The 24489-nt window shown below is 40.8% G+C and overlaps 1 protein-coding gene and 1 pseudogene across 1 annotated transcript in view; both read right to left on the reverse strand.

The window, feature by feature from the left end:
• Nucleotides 1-6051: 6051 nt before the first annotated feature.
• On the reverse strand, nucleotides 6052-8515 carry LOC118615107 (annotated as a pseudogene).
• A 488-nt stretch (nucleotides 8516-9003) lies between these two features.
• CATSPERB (cation channel sperm associated auxiliary subunit beta) overlaps nucleotides 9004-24489 on the reverse strand; it is a 68255-nt gene continuing 52769 nt past the window's right edge. The window contains 8 exon segments of the mRNA XM_016145433.2: nucleotides 9004-9183; nucleotides 12487-12561; nucleotides 13269-13369; nucleotides 14785-14920; nucleotides 16181-16291; nucleotides 19693-19803; nucleotides 20503-20700; nucleotides 22725-22864. Of these exon segments, the coding sequence (XP_016000919.2) occupies nucleotides 9004-9183; nucleotides 12487-12561; nucleotides 13269-13369; nucleotides 14785-14920; nucleotides 16181-16291; nucleotides 19693-19803; nucleotides 20503-20700; nucleotides 22725-22864 (1052 nt within the window).

Here is a 24489-nt window from a genome sequence, read left to right on the forward strand (position 1 = left end):
CAGGCAGCGAAATGGAAAATGGGGATGAAAAATATAATACTCAGTAAAATTAAAAATAAATAAATCCAGGAGGTTATAGAAAGATGAGTGAAGCCTAGGATGCCTACCATTGATAGTTCCACTAGTAGTTTACAGAATCTATATGGAACAGACACCCCATACCTTAAGCGAACACTTCCATAAAAGACAAGAGGAAAGCTGCCAAACTCATTTTATGGTCGAACCACTTTTATGCCAAAACCAGATACAGACAGTACCAGAAAAGAAAATTATGGGCTCATTTCACTTACATCCACAGTCGTAAAAGTCCAGAATAAAATATTAGCTAGTCAGACTCCAGAGTGTATTAGAAAAATAAAACACCACGTTCAAGTAGAGTTTATTCTAGGAATGCAAGAATGGTTCAAGGAAGGTCAAATCGCAAGTCTAGAAGGCAGAAAGACTGTCGTTGTAATGTTCTTCTGCCAGAAAAGAACTTTTCCATCAGAAAAAGAAAGCTTTGCTCCAACATGCTGAAGAACCTACAGTCAGCATAATTAACTAGTAACCTTTCCAGGGTCAGAGAAGAGGCCTCTCTCATCACAGACACTGATGTACAGACTCCTGTGATACAGCACAGGAGTTGCCCAGGCCCACAAGCTGCTATGCCGATCCTCCTGAATACACGAGTGTATTCGCTAGGTCTTGACTAAAGAGGGGAAAACGTCTGTCATCCCACAAAGGAGAGCACTGGCTTCCACAAACGGAATAAGGTCAGCCGCCAACGGAATGAAGGGCTTCAATGTCACTGCCGTTATTACCCTAAATAAAGTTTTACCTTTATGCGAAAACTTTAAATGTCTCTAAGGACTAGCTATTGTCTGTGTTTCCCATGGTTGTAAAGGTGTTACTATGATGCTAATATCTTTTACCTAGAATGACATGGGTAATAATAAAAAAAAATGCATGAGAACAGTTATGAGTACGGAATGAACCGAAATTTATTCGTTAAAGTTAACTAAGGAACTCCTTGCAGGCAATGACTATTGTCTGACTTCTTTTTTTGTACAGATCCTGAAACAGTGCTGGACATGCAAGTGCCTAAGTACTTGTTAAAACTGATTTGCGTTTGAGGGTAAATTTGAACATGTCTCTATGAGCAGGACAGCAGCTGCTTTATTAGGAGGTGTAAATGTGTAAAAATGTTGTACATTTTTACTAAATGTTTACTAAAAATGTTTACTAAAAATGTTTACTAAGTCAAGGTCTTTGATCTCAAATGAACGTTTGAAGATCCAGGGTCAATCTAACAGATATCACAGTATAATATTTTTATCCACATGGAAAAACGTACCAGATCATTGTATATCAAAGTCCCAGCCTATAATTATTTATATCCTCACTTCCAGAATCACTCTTTCAATAGCCATTCAGCTAATTTATAATGGGAAATGGGAAGACTGTTTACAGTTCTAACAGGAGCAGGAGCAGAAAAAAGGGTGAGTTTTAGAAAATTAAATTATTTCCATTGTTAGCAAACCTAGTACCTTCGGTGTTGGTTTCTTTCAGGTATGCAAACTGAAAATAAATAGAGCCTTTAACGGATTCGCATTTAATAGATACACAACCTGAAATGTTTCACACACATCCTACCATACTCTGCTGTACCTTACGAGGTTACTCAACGTTTCTTCATAGCCCTGAATTTTTTCCTTCTACTTCTTTGTTACTGACGTTTCTTCTGCCTGGATTCTGCTTTCTTTCTGGCCTCTCAAAACCTTTATCATTCTTCGAGATCCAACTCAAAAGTCACTAAACTCTTTCCTCTTCTATGCCCCAATAATACCTCCTTCCTACTTTGTTACTATTCTTAACATAACTGTCTTATATGAAATTATTTTTGTCTGCTTCTCAGCCTCCCACTAGGTTACGAGCTCCTGAAGAAAGGGAATCATGGTTTATACTTGCATCCGGAGCATCTCACTCAGTACAAGTTTTCATGTTCCTCACCAACTGGAGGCATTGCCAAGTCATTTTTTACCTCCTCTGGGAATGGTCCCAATGACCAGGAGGTCTAGGTCTGAGTCATGTGACCCTGTCCCCTGGCCATAGCTGGTTGATCGAGGGATAACTCTCTGATTTAGATTCCTTCGGCCAGCTTCTTGTTGAATCAGAGACCCGGAGATGGAAGTGGTGGCAGTGGTCGGAAGCCTAGCCACACAACGGCAGTGTGTGACAAATTCTGGCCAGGAACGCATGCTGCCGTAGCCTGGAGCTGCCCGGGTTAGTGCCGGGTCACAGGCCAACCAGGTGTGACATGAGGTGAGGGAGGGCCGGGGGAGGGTGTGGATGTTGATTGCCCACAGAAGAGGAATGCTGGTACTTTGGGCTTGGCTGGCTGCTTCTGATGGTGCTGACTCCAATTCCAAAATTATTGGTCTAGACAAAACAGTCTTGGTCAGAACTATCAGGTGACACTTCCGAATGAAGCTTTCATTGCCTGTGGCCGAAAGCTGAGATGATCAAAAGCTGGTTCAGGACTGCTTTTGTGGATTTCTGAAGGAGACGGTCAGTTGAGGTCACTGGACAGGCAGAGTTCTTTGATGAACATTAAAGTGGTAGGTTTTATTTTCAAAGATGACTGCACCAGTTCCTCCTGACCCACAGGCTCTTTTGCAATGTCACCTTGCTACTCAAAGGAGGTAAAATCTATTTCTCTTCCCTTTGAATCTGGGCTTGACCACCTTGACCAATAGAATGAAACAGAAGTGACATTTTGAGACTTCAAAGTCCAAATATTAAAGAAAATCTGGCAGCCTTGTTTTTGTGTTCTGAGGTAAACCAAGCACCATGTAAGAAGTCCAGCTACCATGACACCACAAGACTGTGAGTAAGCCTGAGTCTAGGTTCCAAGGAGAGGCCATGTGGAGAGACAGATGCCCGGCCAGCCCCTGGCTGTTCCAGCCAGCCCAGCTGAGGAGCTGGACGTGGGAGGGAGGAAGTCATCTTGGGTGACCCACCCCCAGCATGCAAAGGAGCCTGGACTCGCCGAGGAGGGCTGTCTCTGGGAGTCTGTTGCATTGATGGCCTTTAATGCACCTCACCTGTTAATATTCATGACTGTGTGCACACCTCTTCACGTCAGTCTGGACTGGGCTGGTGACTTACTTTAGCCAACGGAATGTGGATGATATTCCACAGTACTAGGCCCAAGCATGGCAGCTTCTCCTTTTGCATTTTAGGAGCCTTAAGCTGCCATGTAAGAGATCCAGATACCCTGATGGAGAAGCCACACAGAGAGGCCATGTGGAGAGATCTCTTGAAAAGGAAAGACCCTGAGACCATGTGGAGAGAGAAAGCTGACACCGGGTGCCCAGCTGAGCCCAGCCCCAGCCAACCTGCTGGCAGAAGGCTGGGCACGAATGACCATTGGCAAGACCAGCAGAGCTGCCCAGCTGAGCTCCACTGAGACTACACCATCCTGAGCAAATAAAATGGGGGTTGTTTTAAGTCACTAAATTGTGGAGCTGGTTACACAGCGATAGATAACGAAGCAACCAGGTAAGAGTGGGATCCTACAATTTGATATTTAGATGAGAATGGTGTACATCCCTGTCCCACTGGGGTTGGCCTTGGTCATGTGATTTGATCTGGCCGATGAAATAAGAGCTGCATCCCTCGCGTTAAATGGTTCAGATGGTTTGGCGGGGTCTCTCGTGTCTGGTCCTGTGCCAGGAGAAGGGCGGGTGGGGTGACTCCTGCTCTTTAGCCTGTGTTCCGAAGGACAGACACATGGGCCGACCTGCCTAGGGCAGAACCATCATAGCCAGTCCACAGAGCAGCGAGCCAGAAACACAGATTTATTGTCAAAAGACACTGAGAGCTGAGATTTGAGGGTCGCTGCCGCTGTAAAAATGGACTCAATGCTCTTCCAATCAAGGTATCCTCTAAATTCTTCCTTCAGTGAAATGTTTGTCATTTCCTGATGTGCCTCCCTTGCAAGCTAAATCCTAAAATCCCTCTTATGCCCCAATCTCTGTCAAATGGTGACTCAAAATAAACAGGAAGGTGTGAAGTATAATCAGAACAGAAAATAGTTATACCGTAGAATTGCAAATTTTAGAAATGTATTCATTTTATTGTCAATCTCTGAGGAAATTGTTATGGGCCAGAAATTTTGAGATATTTAACCAAAGATGGAAGAACATAACATTTTCTCAATTCTTCAATCATGTCATACTGATACTGTAAAGGATTGGGTTGAATAGTGCCTATTCAGCCCAGTATCTGCACCATGCTAGGTGACAGTGAAAGGCCAGAGAGCACCTGACCCAGTGGGGAGAGGAGAATTCAGACTAGTAACACTTAGCAGCCTCTCTCCCCCTTCTCGCCCAGCGTGCTCCTCGACCTCCTCTGTATGTAGCTGACACATCTAGAGCACTTGCTGGGTGCCAGGCTCTGTTCTAAGCGCTTCAATTTCCAAGCAATTCGATGAGGCAAGTAACAGAATCATCATCATATGGACAAAGAAATGGAGACACAGAGAAGTTAACTAACTTTCCCAGAATGACACAGCTAGGAAGTGGCAAGGACAGCACTGGAACCCAGATGTTCCCACTCTGGAGCCCACGCTCTTAACTGCCACATTGGGCGGTGGGGCTGGACGAGGGTGGGTGGCGCTGTGGTTGGAATCGGATTCCTGGAAGTGCGGGGTCCCTAGGATGGCCACGTCCAATGTGGTCACCATAATGACAGCAGAGTGGGCACAATCATCATGCTACAGAGACGACCAAGGAAGGCCCTTGTCACATTGCTCTATTTCAAGCGCGGGCCTTCCCCTGGCAGGACATAGTGTGCTTTTACTATTCTGCCACTTCTGACTCTGGCCCCAGTCTAGTGGGGAGTGGGGTGACTACCTGATTAGGCTATAGAACGTCATGCTGCAGGGGTGTGAAGAACATGAAGCAGCGACTCTCTGAGATATCTTGGTAAGGTGCACATGTGATGGAGTAGACCAAACTCAGCAAGAAGACACCGTAGCAAAGTTCGAGTTAATTACGTAGCCTGGCGCCTGTGGGGATCTCCCATTCCAAAGCAAAGGACAGGCTAGAGCACCTTGTATTCTCTACCATGGAGGAAGACAAACAACACCTGGTAGGTCATTTAGGGAATGCAGGGCAGCACATAACTTCATACCATTTAGAATACTCTGCTCCCATGCATTTTGGGTGAAAGCAGATGCTTTGGGTGGGATCTAGGCCAGTTCAGGTTGCAGGACAAATGTGGTTTCTCTTTTCTCATGAAGAAACAGACTTGTCAACAAATTTCTCGTTTTGTAAACAAAACGAAACAAAACTGTGAAGGGTCCGAGATGTTATCCTACTTGTAAACTAACAAGGTAGTTCCATGGATGCTGGTTGAAAACAGAGAGACTCTTGGGGACAAAACAGAGGACAGTGTATTACTTTCAGCAAAAGCAGTGGCCAGTGCCAGCATTCTGGCACCCTCTTCTGCCCCTGAGCCCCAGGTAAATACGAAGTTAATACAAAGAGGGCCAGGTGACACGTGCACCTATGGTGAGCTGCATGACCTGAAAGGAACTCTCAGCTTACGGAACTCCAGTCTTTTAAAATGGGCAGTTAGCATGCTGCCTTTTGCTCCAGAGAGAGATGTATCTTCATCAGACAGTAAGCAGGCCTGCCCATTTGCTCGGAACGCATCATGGTAATCCTTCCATCTCTGTGACTCCATATACCAACACAAGGAACGGAGTAACCAAAAAAGGAAAAATGAGAATAGTAAAACCCTGATGAATTTTATTCAGAATTTTCCAATCCGAAGGTCTATAAAGAAGCTATTCTCATTTCCACATACATTTCAGTTTTGTGCTATTTCAATTTTTTTAAATAAATAAAAAAAAAAATCCTGCAGCATTTATTGTCCTCTAGTAATAACATAAGGGTAATCAAAACAACATGAAGACATGTTTTAGGACTATACCCCCAACAAAGGACGCCAAGAAAACACAAACCATCTTGCCTTCTCAACAACTTCTCACTTCATTAACTGTTTTTAGTTGGCAACGCTTTGGAGCAGAGTAAGATTGACTCCTTTTAATGACAGGACCCGGTTCTTTCCCTGACTTTGTTTAGAATGCATCTCTTCCGCATCACCTCATACACGGTTCGTATTCTCATCGATACCAATGATACAGCCAGCCTTCTATCTGCATATTCCCTGGCTCTTAAAGCCACAGCTGAATCTGAGATCTACTCTGCCAGTATCTGGAGGTGAGGTTGACGGGCTGCACCATCACCTTCTGTCCGTTTGGGCCCTCGCCACAGAATGCCGTGGTGGAAGCAGGTGGAGACCATATCAACTGTTTAATTTTAACTACACACGGGGAGATGCCAGAATCTTTTTTAGTGCTCTGAATGTTTTAATTCCTCACAATTTGCTTCTGACCCAATTCTCAATCACTTCGCAAAAAAGCAACTGAGGCCAGGGGTTGATGTTTTGGAGAGCCACTGCTTTAAGGTGGTCCATCACCCAGAGACAGGTGGTCCTGCTACCTGGAGATGTGAGGAGAAGACCTATGGGAAGCTTATGCACGGTGGCCCATCGGACACTGGTAATCCCCGACGTGGAGGGAAGTTTCCTATAGTGAGAATACATTAATGCGGGAAACAAGGGGTAGAGAGTTAACGGTTCTTTTTCAGATTTCACTTAACAGACCACAACCAAAAGTTTTGCTTCTTGTGCTCTTGGCTTTGGGCTCCTGTGATCAAGTGGCCTATCTCATCGGTGTAGAAATGCTTCTACCCGTGAACGCAATGCCGATGCCACTGAATTGAGACTGAGACGGCCTGGTGGCCATTTTTGTTTTCTGGTATATTAGAAAAACAGCCGAAAGAGAGGATAATCGATTCTATTGGGGAAAAATAAACGTGTTATAGCACAATGAGAATCAAAGATATTTTGGGTGGATCCTGGGCCACAAACTTCTACTACCAAACCCAAAGATAAAGATCGATGGACAGTAACTTACACAGTAATGGACAGTGGTTACCAAAGGCTCGGACCCTTCAGGAACGAAGATGGTTCATCTTTCTGGGCTCAGTATCTGACCTAGCGCGGAGTGGGAGGTGCTGTTCGAAGGCAGCACACGGACATGTAGCAGAGTGACGGCTCTAACGTCTCCCTTGGTATCAGTTGTAGAAACAAAGGTCATGAATTCTAGTTGCATTTCTTTTTTTTCTGGTAAAGGATAATAATTATCATCATTTTCCCCCTTTTGAGAAGGCAGGAAGAGAATTAATGGCACCTAGAGAATTTAGACTCCGAGAAGAGTGGCTCTATGATATGACCTCCGAGCCCTGTGTGTCTGACTTCGGATCGTCGTTTTCGAGGGGAGCGGGTGAATGAATTTGTGGCCGCACGTAGAACAGCTGGATGGTCTTAGCAGGGGCATCTCTGAATGGACAGGATGCCAGATGTGAGTGCATGGCATGAGCCTACATGCAGAAATGCTGAAAGCCAAAGGGCGACGTGTTATAAGCCACGGGATGGATTCTCAGACTGGTTAAATAACTTTTCCCGAGGCCGAATGGTGCTAGAGAAAAATCAGGCTGTAAGATGTTCCTATCAGGGGGAACTGACTGTCGGTTATCTAGGAACCCTCTGAACTATCTTCAAAACTTTTCTATCAATCTAAAACTATTCTAACATTTTAAAACATTGATTAAAAGAAAAAACCCAGGCTGTTAGACCCTGGACTTACATTTTTAACCACTGAGCCATGTTTTATCTCTAGACCCCTGGCCCGAGATGTGCTCTGAAAACTTGACAAACTCTGATCCCCTGGGTCCCCTGCCCATGACAAGAACTGATTGCCCAGATTTTGCTTTGATTATATGACTTTCTGTACTATCCTTTCAATAAATCCCCCCCCTTTTTTTTAATTGTAATTAGAGAGAATCACTTTCGATTACTTGCAGCCTAACAACAATGGCTGATATTTATAGTATTCACAAGTTGAGCACTTTTTTTTTTTTACATCTATTAATTCATTTCACCCTCACAATAACCCTATGAGGTAGGTATTAATGTTGTTCCCATTTCGCAGGTGAAAAATCTCAGGCACAAAGAAGGTAAGTAACTCGCCCTGGTCACACGTCTGGGAAGATGTGAATGCAAGACATCTGGCTCCTGAGTCTGATTCCTGTATCTACCTTGCTGCCAGCCTTCTCAAAAGAACTTTCGTGATACACGGCCACAGTGTACGGCTCCCAGAACTGGGTTCTTCCGGACCAGGTGCCTAACCTGTCCTTGTGTCGTCAAAGCACTGCGCTGTCCCTCCCGAGCTCTCCCGGGAGAGGGACTCGCTCATCTCTGAAGGACTGGCCACCTTCTGATCACGTGGGACCATGTGGTCGGAGAGAGCACACAGAGGCTCAGCTTTTAGAGCCGTACACGCTCTGGGATGGTTCGTAGGCCAGTATCTCACCCGGACATCATGTTCTTCCAACACCCCCATGATGGGGCGGGGCACATTTCCCTCTCTTCCGAAGCCCCGATGCAGTTTTGAAGTTGCTCTGAGAAACCCAAATGACTTTGACTTTAATTCCGAGGAGGCTCTGAAAGCACACCTGCAGACCAGCCTCCTTCACCACCTGTCACACCTGGCGGGACCGTGTTCCACTCAGTCTCAGGAGCCAGGTGCTCTGATTCCACAGAACGGGCTCCAGTCAATAAAAGCCAAACAACAGAGAACACCCAATTCACACGGAGATGGTCATCAGTTTATATTTTTCAAAAACCTTTAAGGAAAATCCTCTATATAAGTGTTGATGAAAGAAATTTTCTGCGTATTTAAAGTAAGAGAAGGGAATGGGAAACATATTAACATATAGCAATTATTCGAGTTATAAGGGTATTTCTATAGCACCTTATCTAGTTTTTATACTAGCACTTAAACGCATTGTTCTAGGAATTGTCTACTAAGACTAGGAAATAAAGAGAAAATTATGATAATTGTAAGTTCACTCTGTTTCTTCTAATCAATTTTTGGCACTTATCCCACGGGTGGATGCCACGTATTTGAAATATAAATACCATGAAAATCAATCCCCCTAGCACCACAGCGGTTGCAATGGCAATAAGTGTGTGTCCTGGGAACGGCAACGGTACTTCATCAACGTAAATCTGCAACAGAAAAAGCACAGGCTTTAAGCTTTCCGGATCTAGTCATTTAAAACGAACTTTATATGACTCTGCACAGTGCAGACACTTAAACCATTTAGCGAAATTCTGCCCTGTCTTACACCGATATTCAGCATCCACAGAGCTTGGAAACAGTCTCCTGACCACTTGATACGTAGTAATATGGACACGAGAGATAGGGGAAAGAAATTCTATTCATTATCCTATGGCTTTATCCTGTGCCTTTAACGGCAGAGGTCAACAGATAGAACAGTCAGATGGCAGGGAGATACTGTGCTTTCAGCTACGGGGGAATGGGCCAGGTGCCGTGGGAACACGGTTAGGGAACGCCTAACTGCCTCAGCTAGTCGTGGAAGGCATTTCCTGAGCTGGCTCTTGGAAAATAAGTGGGTTCACAGACAAGGGAGAGAAGGAGGGGTATTCCAGGAAGAGGGAATAAGCATGCGCTTGATTTGAAGCCATCATCTCTTTAGAAAATCCTCTATGTAATTGCTGGCATCAGGAAATTTCTGTGAAATTTCCGCCTGAATAATTGGTGAAAACGGGTTCCTAGAGGAGAAGTAGGATGGTTGTCAGAGAGGCACAGAGGTGCCTTTTTCTCTGAGACTTCAGGTAAGGTTGGGTGCCGTTTATGTTCTGTGTAGAAGTGGAGGCGTATGGAGAATAGGGCAGTTAAAGCCCATGGCTTACATTTTCTCTGTGAAATCGGAAGCAAGATTGTCTTTTGAAGGAGAAGAAAGTTAAGATGAGTGGAAATAGGACAGTTAGGGGAGGTGGGAAAAATGCAAAGGGCAATAAAAAGGATTAATAAGCTATAATAGGTAAATAGCTCCGTTAAAGGTGCCCCCAGTGACCCAGGGAGGTATCTATTTCCTTAGAAACAGTCTCTAAATGCTATCAATTCTTTCACATTTCCTTTTGGATCCATTCTTTCTATTCTACTCTCAATCCTGTTATTATGTGCGATCGTACCTCGCTTTGTATAAATAAGCTACGATAATAGCTTCCTCTACAAGCTGTCAATCCATATTGACATAACGACATTGCCAGATTAATCTTTTAAATCTGTTATAAAATCTGTTATCATCAGCCTGTTATAAAACACTTAACAAAACAAGTTTGCTTCATTTGCAACTAAAAGAATCTCTACCGTACACAACTGGTACCAGAAGTAGGGCGTTATAAATTTAAAAGGTAGATCTGGCCAAGTGGTTTGGAAAGCAGGGAGAAACCATTCTTTCCAACCTGAGAAATAATTATCCTCATGGGAATGGATTAGCTGGTTTAACCATCTCCTATTTTACAGTAGGGCTCAGATTATGTGCCCGATGGTACTGGAATTATTGGGATTCGATAGAAAAATGTTAGCCATTGCATGTGATATACTACTTGTGGTCTTCCGTACGCCACTGCAATATAACAAAAATCTTTCTTTTAAGCTGGACCATCAGAGGAGGTTGGATAATTAGTTTTGCTAAGCACAATCCAGTCTGTGGCCAATGAGAGAGACAATTGTGTGCTACATGTAAGTGTTAAAGTGCATTTTCTTTTCTATATTAAAGTCCAAGGGAGCCAGAGGGTACTATCCATTGTAATCATAATTTCCAACCCCCCCCCCCCCCCCGCCTTGGTTCTGCTTCCTCAGTCTTGGATACCTCCCCTCACCGCTCCTACAGCCCTCATGACTGACAGCAGCTCCTGGGGCTACAAGCTTCCTTGTTCAAAGCCATCAGGAAAGAGCGAGGCCATGTTCCAGCATCGTGAGGAAAATTCCTGTGACTCACTCTGATTGGGCCGTTGTAGGTCATGTGCCCATCTCTCAACATCGTTTTTTTTTTTTTTAAAAAATGTTTAATAGCTTTTCACTGCCCACAGGGATGTTCTAAAATTCTCATTCTGACATTCAAGGTCTTCCACAACCCTAACCTATCTACTTTCGTAGGTATAGCCTTACATTCTGGCCAAACGGATATAAGCCATTTGAGAGAAGCTTTATCGTGCTTTACCGTATCTGTGTCTTGCCTCTGCTGTTCTCTCCACCCAGAATGCCTTCCTTATACATTTCTACCTGAATGAAATTTGAGCCACCTCGCCAGACAATATAAAAAATCCACTTGCTCAATTAAGCCATCCATTATGTGTCAACAGTATAAACCTCTGTCGCCTCTGAATTCTATATTCTCCAGCTAAACTACCTCTGACGTTCTTGCAGTTTCCTTCAAACGTTTCCCTTCCAATCTTCTTTGACTATCTAACTACTCCATGTCAGGTCTAAAAACAAGGTTAAACCCCGGAATCCTGAAAGAGTATGTTCTAAACACACTGCTTCCTAAGGTGTGCTGGGACTCGTGCTTAGCCATCTCCTTCCCCAGCTCTCTTCTCTGAGTGACATTCCCCACACTCTGCTCCCAGAGACCCTCTTTCTAGTCTTCTGGGAAGAAAGCTGAGCTTCTATGAGAATTTTAGCTCCCCATATTATTGTACTGTGCCTGAAACTGGGACTGCCTTTGAGACAAAAGCGTAAGAAAAGAGAGAGAAAAATACTGGAGGTTTCCTCTAATTCCTCTATCTAGTGGGATGGATTTTCTCGCAGGGTCTTAGGTGTCTACACTGCTGTCATGGCCACTCAGTATGGCAGTTGCATAGACCCAAATGGGGCTGGCCTTGGGGCAGGGCCAGGATAGAAAAAGGAAAGCGGAAAGAGATTGATTTTGTTTTTGATAATGCGGTATCAGCATTCAACAACTAACCAGTCATCAGTCAATTTAATCAAATCCTCATTCCTGCCCGCCCGCCACAGGCAGCAGATGTCATTATAAGAATAAGCAAAAGTGCGTCATTGCACATCATGGAGTGATTTGGGGAGACTCGTCTTGGTTCCAAATTCTTTTGGGCCTTGATAGCTTTGGCAGCATTCAAGACTCTCCAATCACGTTGCAAATATAACCGAAGGGAGGATAACACTGAGAACGATGGTATTACATACATGCATCTCTGCGGGAAGCTGGGGCTCAGAGGAAGGGCGATAAACGTCAGAAAACCAAGCTAAACATGGGAGGTGGGAAGCAAACAGAAGCGAATACAGGCACTTCCCAGCAACAGCCAGCCCTTCCCCCTGTCACGCGCCCTAACTGCATCGTGGCTGACAATGTCACCAGGAGGTCATTCTCCAGGATCCCGTCTCCAAGCCCTGCCCGCCACGCGAATTCTGCCACTTTTTAAATCTGCAGTGTCTCTTGGACTGACGCTTGTCTCATGTAATTTCCCCAGCCGTCGCCCCTGTACCTGAAATTCTTCGACTAAGTCACAAAAACTGACTCCCGAAACGACGGACACTCGGAAGTGGAAGAGCTCGGAGCCCTGTGGAGGAAGCACACCGATCAGCAGCAGGGGCGACGGACGTTCCCCTAAGTAAAAGCATGCATTGTGGCCACTCTCAGATGCTGCATTTTAAAATTCCAGTCCCCTAAAGCCTTGTGGGCACATACTTTATTTTTCAAAATAAAAACGGAGGGAGATGGACAAGAGTTTGAAACAGAGGGATTCAATAGTCGACACTGTATTTTATATTTAGAATGAAGAAAGAGAAATATAAAACCTAACGTGGCCTTAATGCATACTTTGGGCTAATCTACCCTCATATTCATGGTTTTGCTATATCTCCTGTTACTGGCTTTCTCAACAATTACCTAGTTTATAAATATTTTCATGTGTTCTTACGGGTAGCTGGAACCAAAAGACGTGTCTGTGTACCTCCAGGTAAAGAATACTGAGCCTGTTTCCCCCTAATTTTTGGAAACACGCTTTCTGCTTCACCTTAGCAGATAACGTATTCGTCTCGCCAATCAGCTCAAAAAACGAGTCAGTGTTAATTCAACTTTCAGAAAACTTTAGAAATGTTAACATCGAGGGAAATGGAGGAAAAAGAAACCCTCTCCATATACTTTAAAGATGCTCTTTCTACCACTTATGGATATCTGTACTTTAAAACTAAAACCAATCTTAGTTTAGATGTGTAACTTTTATCTAAACTCAAAACAGAAAAAACACAAACGCTGCCAACTTACTTTTATACTTAAGTTGAGGCCTGAAGGATTATATACCGGTGCATGAAGAATAGATTCTAAGTAATTTTTCAACTTTTTTACATTTTCTGGTACAGTGTGTTCTAGAAGAACATAAAGTATATTTTAAGCACATTTATGCTATTTTCTCATTTTGTATAAAACTTGTTACATACATTGAGGTACAACGAAAGCTTCCACTCCATAACGCGACTCAGTTATCCCACACTTTCAGTGCTGCTCAACTTTGTGGAAGATGTACTTAGGGGAGATGAGGCCACATTACGTAACATTGCATCTTCTTGGGGGCATCATCGAGAAGGACAAGACCTCTGACCACCTTAATTCAGGTTGACCTTTTCTTCCAGCTCTGTGCTCATGGTCAGTCTTGACCTGCACATACCCTGTGTCTTTGGCAATGAGATAATTTTAGGATCACCTGAGTAACTGGTAAGTTATTTTAAATAAGGTGGCAGAAAAGTTTCATGATAGGACCACCAAAACCTTTTCTAAAAAATGTGATCGGTTAACCCCGCCTTTCTTATAATTCTTTCTAAAATCAGATGTGTCGTGTGAGGGTTAGAAATTACAGTGGTGTCGTGGAATATGCGATCTAAAGGGGGGAAAAAGGCTCCGATTGCAGCGTTTGCCAATGCCTGTGGTGTAAATACTCTTTCCATGGCTAATTTCAAGCTACCAGTGGTTTCCCAACCAGTAAGCAAAATGCTTGAATGTTTAACAATCAGTAGTACTCAAAAGCCAGTGACAGTAGGTTCTAGGACACCACAGAAAATGGACATGTTAGTTAAAGCAAAGTATTGAGTAGTTTTCTCTATTGGATTTTCTCATTCCCATAGTGCATGTGTTGGGCAGAGTAAGACTCACTGAATATCAAATGTCTGGATGTTTGGTAATATATTAACGGCTAATCAAAATGTCATGTAATTCTATAGATCTGCCTGTCTGCTTATCTATCTATTGTCTTAAATATTTATACATAAACACAAAATGTGTAACATAGTAGATATTTGAGGTAAAATTAAATTGTGATAAATTTCATTTTTTTCTTATTTGAAAATATTCCTGCATCTTTTCCCTTTACCATAAAATCTTTACGAACCGTGCTCATGTAATTAGAATCCAGCTCCTACAGCCTGTCCGGCAACGCCACTTGTAACCTTCCCCGTAACGCTGCGTAAGCTATGAAGGGAGACGCTAGACCCACAGGTAGCACAGATTCAGTCAATCGTATCTGCTACTAATCTACAAAATGGCTTTCAGATGTGTCACAGTTCAAATTCTTCAAAAAGGCTTCTATGTCACAGAATCCAGGTCTCTAAAAGTGACGAAATGAGTGGGAGACAACAGAAGTCGAATGACCAGCAATGTGCCTACTGAGTCAAAGTCTTTTCCAAAGGACTCCTGCCTCTCTCTCATGCAGTTTTTGTAAACCACTTATCTAGGTGGCAACAGCATTACTATATAAGATAAAATAATCACAGAAGGAAGCGAGCCCTACTTAGCTCCCAGTTTTCCCTCTTATTCACTTCTGTCACAGTAACCAGATATGGGGTTTCCACTGGGATCCGTCCATCCTCACTATGAATTTCCAGAGAAACCGGATACTGTGTAACTGGAAACTTAAAACGAGGAACCTAAAATGCAAATTACAAGAATGAAGATAGAGTTGAAAAATTCAATACTAATTTGATTTCCTGGTAAAGAATGAATAGACGGATTCCCAAGAGTTCAGTTATTCTCAATAAAATGTGCTTCTTGGGATTTCTGCCTTTTCAGGGTATGAAAAAGAAAAAAAAAAAAAGAATCTGTCTTACAGAAGAATCACTGCGAACTCCAAAAGTAATATACAGACATTGTGGTAACAAAATTCGTAACCTTCCATTGGCCTTTTCCCCAGGCGTTTACCATGAGGGCATGCTGGCTTTTTTGACTGACCCGTGTCCCGCAGGGTAAAGCATGAACTGGGGCTCGCCCGTCTCCCTCGCCACCTCTCTCCCAGCCAGTCATGGTCTTTCAGCCACACTCTTTAAACTCAGGCTCTGGAGTCAGAGTTCAAATCTAGCTCCATCATGTATTCCAATATGGTAATTTGGCAAATTACCTGGCTTCTCTGTGCCTCAAATGAAATGAGACAAATCACGGAGAAGGCTTAGAGCAGTGCTTAGTAGAGAGTAAATGCTCCAGAAATATTGTAATTCTGCAAGGGCGGGGGAGTCACGGAGGTATGTAATAACAACCCTTATTATTTATTAAATGTGACTCTAATGCCCAATGTATATCATGCTATGGGCAGTCTTACAAGGCCTTTGAAATAGAGCTACTTAAAAGTTATACCAAGTACATGCTCAAGTTGACAAATGCTAACACCAACATTAACGTGATACACTTTTGAATGCTTTGAGCCTAACGGAATGAAGCCATTCTCTTCACCAACACGTTATGCTGTCTTCTGTATTTGTCACTACTACCAGACTGAGTTCTTGATGATAAGGATTTCAACGTCTATTATCCTAAATCCTGACACACACACACACACACACACACGCACACACACACACATTAGATACTAAAATTTTTTCAAACAAATCAATCAATATTCATCATAATCTATTGTAGTGTTCAATGAATTACAAATTATTTTCATATAGGTGTGTGTGTGTGTCTTTATAAGGACCTGTGAAATGGACGGGGCACTGCAGGTATTATCCTGTTTTATAGGTGATGTTAATTAACTTGCCTGAGGACATTCAAATTCAGATCTTTTTATCTCTGCGTCATAATAAGACATTATTTCTATGTCTTAGTTTTCCTGTTTAACCAAAATGCACATCTCAAAATCTTAATCTTACTCATACGAAAGTACTCTGTCTTCAGGTAATTAAAAATCATCTTACCTTTTCTCTGCAATCTGAGAAAGCAACAGCATGCGAAAACTTCTGATCATTTGTGCAGTTACACTTCTCCCGAGTAGACGCATTAGCACACTGTTTGAATTTACCGAATTTCTACAAATAGAATTAATATAGGTTGATTTGTGTTGTTTGTAAGTGTATGTAGCAGTATTTCTGCAAACTGAATAACTCTTCAATAAATGTTTGTCCCTTGAATGAATAAAATCCCCCCCAAATAGAAGAGTCCATTAATAATAAAGTAAAAGTAAAGTATTTCTGAATTTTGTCTCCTTGCTTGGTAATTGCAACCCAAGTATCACTGAGCTGCTTGCCAGTTTATGTCAGGGCAGTGGACGGCTAACATGTGTGGGACCCAGAAAGCCTGTGGCACTCTGCACGGGGGATGTTTAGGACTGCCAAGTCTCTGCCCTTGGCCCCTGCCAGCGTGGTCATGAAAACAGACCTCGGAGGAACAAACTTGAAATTATGGGCTACAGATTTCATGGAATACTCTCCAAACCTACTGTTTTATTCTTGTCTTTCCTCATAGCATTCACTAATGTTATTTAAAATCTCCAGTAGAACTGCCCATTTGTCTCTCATTTTTTTTTACTTGATCACTCTTGCTAGAGATTGGTTTATTTTCTTACTTTTTTTTTTTTCAAAGAACTGGCTTTGGATTTTGATAATCGACTCTATTCTTAAAAATGTTATCCGTCTACTTTATTTTTAGGATTATCCCACTCACAGCTTCTTTTTAACTTCTATTTATTGAGAAAAAATTTACCATTTTAACAGCTTTCAAGTATACAATGCGGTAGGTAGGTTTTAGTATGTTCATAATATATTCGATCATCACCACTAGCTAATTCCAAAACAGTTTCATCATGCTGAACACAAACCCTGTACACACAAGTAGTTACTCCCCATTGCCCACTCTTACACCCCATGTCTATTCATTCTACTTTCTGTCTCTATGAATTTTTCTATTCTGGGCATTTCATATAAATGGAAGTATACACGATGTGGCCTTCTGTGTCTGGCTTCTTCCACTTAGCACATTGTTTTCGAGGTTTATCCCTATTGTCGCATATACTGTACTTCATTTTTCATGGCTGAATAATGTTCCATTGTAAGGATAGAGCATATTCTGTTTATTCATTCACCAGCTAACAAACATTTGGTTGTTTCCCTTCTTTGCTGTTATGAATAATGTTACTATGAAGTTTTCATTTAACATGCACATTCAACTCTTTTGGATATATATCTAGGAGGAGGTCATATAATAATTTTATGTGTTTAACTTTTTGAAGAACTACCAAACTGTTTTCCACAACCGCGGTACCAACAATTTCTTCACATCCTCGTCGACACTTGTCATATTCTATTAAAAAATTATTACAGCTATCCTAATGGGCATAAAGTGGTATCTCATTGTGGTTTTCATGTGACTTTCTGTAATGGCTAGTAATATCGAGCAAAGTCACCGAGCCCTTAGCCATGTCAGTCCTCCGTGCACGTATTTCCTCAGCCTGGAACGTGCTTTGTCTCCCTTCTTCCCTTTTTCCCTCAAGTGACTCCTCCCCTCTTCCTTTGCTCAGTTATCCCCTACTCGTCTTTCAGTCTGACTCCCTCGGACCAACGTAGGCATCCCTGATCCACAGTCATACTTCGTGTTTGTGTCTGTCTCTATAACTTGTCTATCTTAGACTTTAGAAGGTAAATGAGCCTCAACTGGGAGATTTTTTTTTTTTAAATGCAGAGTTTAAGACTATACCCCATAGGTTCTGATTCAGTAGTGATGAAGTGAGGATGAGAAAGCTGTGTTGCAGAAATATTTCCAGATAGTTCTGGTTCAGGGCCATGCTGTTAAGAAACGCTATCCTAGAAGACTCTATTTAGTTTGCATAACTTTTTGTCTGATACCCGTTCTTCCCATTAGAGTAAGGACCCATGAAGGTGCCATGTTTATCTTGTTCACTGCTGTGTCCTCCAAGAATGTCAGTACAGTGCCTGACAACACTGGAAATCCTGAAATTAATATCTGTTGAATTTTAAAAGGTACATAAAAAATTCTTATTTACTTAGGTGTAAATTAGATAGGTATATTTCCTGTTTAATGTCCAGGAAAATCTTGAAAAAAAAATAACTAAAGCTTTTCATGTAAATATTGTAAAGACATATTTCAAGAGAGGAGTCTTGGTTCTAGTGGCACAACACGGTCTATCTTTGGAAGAAAGTGGAATTGAAGATGAACTCAGTGTTCTATTTGCTCATTGCTTGGAGCAGAGCTTCTTACTCAGAAATCCAAGATTCAGCAATAAGCCAACCTACTTGTGCACATGTGTGTGACAACATGTGTGTCAATATGTGTTACTAGTTTATTTAACCATTTTTAAAGTACTCCCTATATCAGATACTGTTCTAGGTACTAGAGATACAGTAGAGAAAAATAGATTAAAAAAAAAAACAACCCTGCCTATGTAGCTTATCTTTTTTATGAAACAATAAATAAAAGAACAAAATGTGTATAATTGTATTAAGTATAATGAAGAAAAATAAGGAAGAGAAAGAGGACAGGAAGTGAGTAACAGTAGAGCTGGGAATTACAATTCTGAATAGAGAGGTTAATGGAGGACGTCATAAACCATTGTAAGAATTTGGCTTTTAGTCTGAAGGAGATGGGAAGACAATGGAGAGTGTTGAACAAAAGATACAATTTTATGTCATCGTAGGTGTGCGCATGCTCATGAATGTATATGAATGTTTGTACATGTATACAGGCAGGTAGGTGCGGTTTTCTGGAGAGAGATTCTACAGGCACCTGTGAGGTTCCTTGAGAAGCCACCCAAATGTACTTTTCCTCTGAGGACTGTTGAACTTAATGGGTACACTCTGAACCTAGTGGCTACACTCTGTTCTCTCCACCTTGCTCACTTCGCACTCCAGAGAGGCAGAGTGCTGCTGGCATTGCCTTATTTTTCAGGCAGAACCTTGGCAGGAGTTTAAATGTGCCTATGTTGGAGCAGATGCTCTTCTTTCTCTTTGGGTACCATTTCTTTCACAGGACTAAAGATATGAGATGGGTCTGGGGGCTCTTCTCATTTGACCAAAGATGCTTTTATCTCAAATATCCCCTTTGAAATCCAAATGGGAGTCAGGGAGAGGTCTGGGGGAAAGATCCAGTTAGACTTCTTGATTCCCAAATCCCATTCAGGAGCATCAGTAAGAGGACAGGGGACTAAAATAGTAATAGGAGAACCAGGTAGCAGTAGTAGTAGTCATCGTCGTCATCATTACTCATTACCATCACCACCATCATCACCATCATCACTAGCATCATCACCACCATCACCATCATTGTAATTGCTTTCATTGTCATCATCACCAACATATCAGGGTTGTGCTGAACGCACCTTATCATTTAGTTCTTGCAGCTACATCCACCTATAATTGTACTAAATGGTTTCTTAAATTCACATAAATGCTAGTTTATTTGTGGAAAAATTATTTACCTGTGACTTGTGAAATAGGTTTCTTGGTATGGGTTTGCTGGGATCTGCATGATAAAAATTATCTGTAAGCGGAATGGCAATTCCCATATTCGATGGAGGCCTGTAGTTTACCTGCAAGTGATAAAGCAAAGAAAATGTATAATTCATTATTATTTACTATGTCTTCAATTTAAATGTCTTGATTTTCCAGAAAGCATTCAAAGCAAATATTTTGTTTTTAGCTCCAGTTATTAAAATAAATTTCCAGTCACTTGTGTTCCCTATTCAGTATTTTCTGGGATTTCAACAACCTCGACCCAGAGTAATATAACGTGGACCTTGTAAATAAGTGAAACACTTTTTACTACCTAAAATAGTTGCCATAAAGTTAATGAAATAAAGATTAAATATCATATACAGAGACCTAGAGATGTATTTAGTAAATAATTCAAGTGTGGTTATTTGTTTTTGTGTCACAAGGAAAATTATAATAAATTAGTTAGCAGAGTAATAATTCATATTTAAAAAGAGTCACGAATGAGGGCCAGTAACTTCATACATTGCAAAAACACAAGGATTAAGCCACTATAATATAGCATAAGTTATATTAACAATGATGAGACTAAGTTACTAAGAAAAATCATTATTTCAGAAAGTTTTCCATTTTAGAAATAAATCATCATATCTTTCAAAGACGCAAGAACTGAAAAACAACTGGAGTGTTTTGAGCATCTCAGGAAAGAAATGCTGAGACTGACTGGCTAGCTAATCCCACAAAAGTAATAACAATATCACTGGTACCCTTAAAACAATCTGCTTAGGTTATTTTACCGGCAAAGTTTTGATCATATTAAAATCCTGACTGTCCATGTGAACTCCGCTGATCCAGTCTTCCAGTGGGATAAATTTACTAGGAATGTGATGTATAGATTTGAGATAACTACAGCTGCTTTTCAATGTTGGCACGAATGTTGTAACAAAGCAGTCAGTCGATGCTCCCCAGATAACAATTGCCAGTGATGTCGAACCCTGGAAATATCCAAATAAATGAAGACTACTTAGAGTAGCTATTATACATAGGAAGTATAGTCAAAAAGATTGTAATAACTATGTAAAGTGCCAGGTAGGTACTAGACTAATTGGGAGGGGGAAAAGCACTTCATAAATTATATAAATTTAATTATCTAACCACTATGCTGTACACCTGAAATGAATATAAGATAATATTGAATATAAGATAATATTCAACTCTAATTGAAAAATAAAAATTAAAAAAAAAATAATGTAGCTGTTGTAGGATGCACTATGTCCACTCGGAATTCACACATGGGTGTCTTAACTCCTAATATCTTAGAATGTGACTGCATTTAGAGACAAGGCCTTTAAAGAGGTAACTAAATTAAAATGAGGTCACTAAGGCGGGCCCTAATTCAATGAGAGGGGTGTCTTTGTAACATGAGGAAATTTGAATATAGACACACACAGAGGGAAGGCCATGTGAAGACACAGGAAAAAGATGGCCATCTATAAACCGAGGAAAGAGTCATCTGAAAAAAACAACCCTACTGACACTTTGATCTTGGACTTCTAGATTCTAGCACTGTGAGAAAATAAATTTCTGTTGTTGAAGCCACTCAGAATACAGAAAAAGAAAAGAAATAGAAATAGAATGATAATAGAAAATAGAGCTAGAGTGATGTTTGGCATAAATATCTGTTTGAGAATAAATCATAACAGAAAATACGTTCTTTTCCAGGAAGAGACACAGTTCAATATAATTGGATATGGACGACATTTGAAAATGAGCAAGAGTCAAGAAGGACTTGTTAAATAAATACCACAGTTACGTTCAGCTCACACTGATGAGCGTGCACCTGAACATTTGCTTCGTTAATATGAATAAAATAACTTCTACTGGCATTTATTTCGAAGAGAAGTTATTCACTTAGTAATCATTTGTTTTTCACAAAGATATGTTTTTTTTTGGTAGGATTTTGTGCACAATAAATGTATTTGAACCCTGAACAATATTAAACATTCAACAAAATTTGACCAATTCTGTTTGAAATTTTAAAGTAATTTTGAAATTTTAAGAATGTAGAAATACTAATAACTAAGGGGTATAGTAGACTCTGGTAGTGGTAGTTCTACCCCAATCCCCATATTCAGCAGCCACTAAAAATAATATATTTTTCATGAATTTTTGCCAAAGCTCATTGAATCAGGATCAAAGCAGGGTTATAATATTGAAAAAACTTGGGAGCCATAGAGTGTGGGGATGGGGAGTACTGTTAAATAAGAGACAAGGAAGCCAACAGAAAAAGCCGAATTGTTTGACATTCTGTAACACAAGTAACCGAATTTCCACAATTCAATGGCAGGGTTGGAAAATGGAGTAGTATCTTTCAGTCAGAAGAGACTTAACGTCAGAATATAAACAAAATTAAACAGGGAAGATAAAATAAAATAGCAAAATCTTGACTATTGTTTAAATGTAATAGATATATGGAAATTCTACTTTTATATATGTCTGAAAGTTTTCATGATAAAAAATTTAGAATACATAGAAAAGTATTTATTGACTTGAGGGGATTAAAACATATAGTTAAATGGAAAGAGCAAATTTTTAAAAGTGTGTGAACAATGCCCTCTTTAAACCAAGTTTTAGGAAAATACTGTGAGTTCATAGTGATTGAGCATTTTCTATGTGCTAGACAATGTTTTAGATGCCCTACTTGAATTATCACATTTAATTTTCAAAACAACCTTATGAGGTAGGTGTTATTATTTTCATCTCCATTTTATAGATGAGGAAACTTAGCCACAATAAAGTAACATTCTCCAGAAATGAGATCTAACTCAGGTCATCTTTTCCAGAGCTCACTCTTTTAATCTCTTTTCTGTACTGCTTCGCTGCCTTTTTGGAAGACCCTGAAATGTTAAAAGTGCTTAGCCATCCTTGATAGGTAGGATTATGTGTAATTTTTCCTTAGCTTATATTCTAAATTTTCTATAATTCACATTTTTTAAAAAAAAATTAAAGAAAATCTTACCTGATGTAAAGCTGTGCTAGCTGCAGAAATTTCAATTAGATAATTATCAGTCTCATCAAAAGAGGCTTTAGCTTTAACCTCCAACAAAGTTGGGTTTCCAACAATTACTTTCAGTAGTGGTATTTCAAGTGTTTGAACGCCTATAGAAACAAGGCCAATGGTTAATATTAGATCATGAAAATTTTAAGCAATTTAATGATGATTGGCTAATCAGGATCCTAGAACAGCTATAGAATCTAGTATGAAGGCTACATAATAGCTGTAAAAATATAGTTAGGAATTTATACAGATTTAACAGTTTTAGAAAAATTGAACTTTGCAAATGTTTTCTCCTATTTTCTCACAGAAATATTGCTGCCCTCCACCCCTTATTCCTTAGCCAGGAAATGCATATAAAGCCCACTTGGTTATACTGGTCTCAGTGAGTTGGATAACTAACTCAGTAGGGAAGCAGAAAGGTCCATGCTCAATTTAAAGGACTGTCCATTGATTGCTACCAAGAGAAAACTCTGAGGCAGTTAACACGACATGTCACCAGGGAAATTTCTGCCTGCAGGACACCTGTTTGCATGTTTCTCTGTACTCAGAAATTTAATGGAAAGAAAGCAATTTGAAAGAGCATGTAGTCTAGCTACCATCTTTACCAATCGGTAAATCAGAGATGAGAAGTAGTAAATGATTTATTTCCCTGAAGTGTCACCCGCAGCAGTTCCCCTTACGTCAAAGTGATCTTGGCCAGTGCTTCCTAAATTTAACTGGGGATCTTGTTAAAATGCAGGTTCCAATCTAATAGGTCTGAGTGGGGGCGGGGCTGCCATTCCACATTCCCTCCCCACAAGCTTTACTGAGGTGTAACTGACAAATAACATTGTATATTTTAAAGTGTATGATGTGATTATTTGATAGACATATACATTGTGAAATGGTTACCACAAGTTAATTAACACATCCTCCGCCTCACCTAGTTACCCATTTGCGTGTGTTTGTGTGATGAGAATGCTTAAGATCTATTCTCTTAGAAAATTTAAAGTATATGATACAGTATTATTAATTACAGTCACCATACTGTGTATCCCCAGAACTTTTTCATTTTATAAGTAGAAGTTTGTACCCTTTGACTAAGATTTGCCTATTTATTTTCTCCCACCCCAGCCCCAGCCCCTGGCAGCCAACATTCTACCCTCTGCTTCTATGAGTTAGACTTTTTTTTTAGGTCCTACGTGAGTGAGAACATGCAGTATTTGTCTTTTTTTTGGTCTCCTTATTTCACTCGGCACAATGTCCTCCAGGTCCATCCATGTTGTTGCAAGTGGTAGGATTTCCTTCTTTTTTGTGGCTGAATAATATTCCATTGTGTATTTATTCTGCATTTACTTATCCATCTGTCTGCAGACACTTATTTACATGTCTTGGCTTTTGCAAACAATGCCACAGTGAACACAGGAATGCAGATCTCTCCTCCAGATACTGATTCCATTTCCTTCAGCCATATGCCAGAAGTGGGATTACTGGATCATAGACAGTTCTATTTTTAATTTTTTGAGGAAGCTCCATACCGTCTCCCGCAGTGGCTGAACCAATTTACATCCCCACCACCAGTGCACAAGGCTTCCCTTTTTGCCACATCCTCACCAGCACTTATCACTTGTCTCTTCGATAATAACCATTCTAACAGCTGTGCGGTGATATCTCATTGTGGTTTTGATTTATATTTCTCTGATGGCTAGAAATGTTGAAAACCTTTTTATGTATCTGTTGGCTATTT

This window comes from Rousettus aegyptiacus, unplaced genomic scaffold (genome assembly GCF_014176215.1).
Source record: "Rousettus aegyptiacus isolate mRouAeg1 unplaced genomic scaffold, mRouAeg1.p scaffold_m13_p_3, whole genome shotgun sequence".
Lineage (NCBI taxonomy): Eukaryota > Metazoa > Chordata > Mammalia > Chiroptera > Pteropodidae > Rousettus > Rousettus aegyptiacus.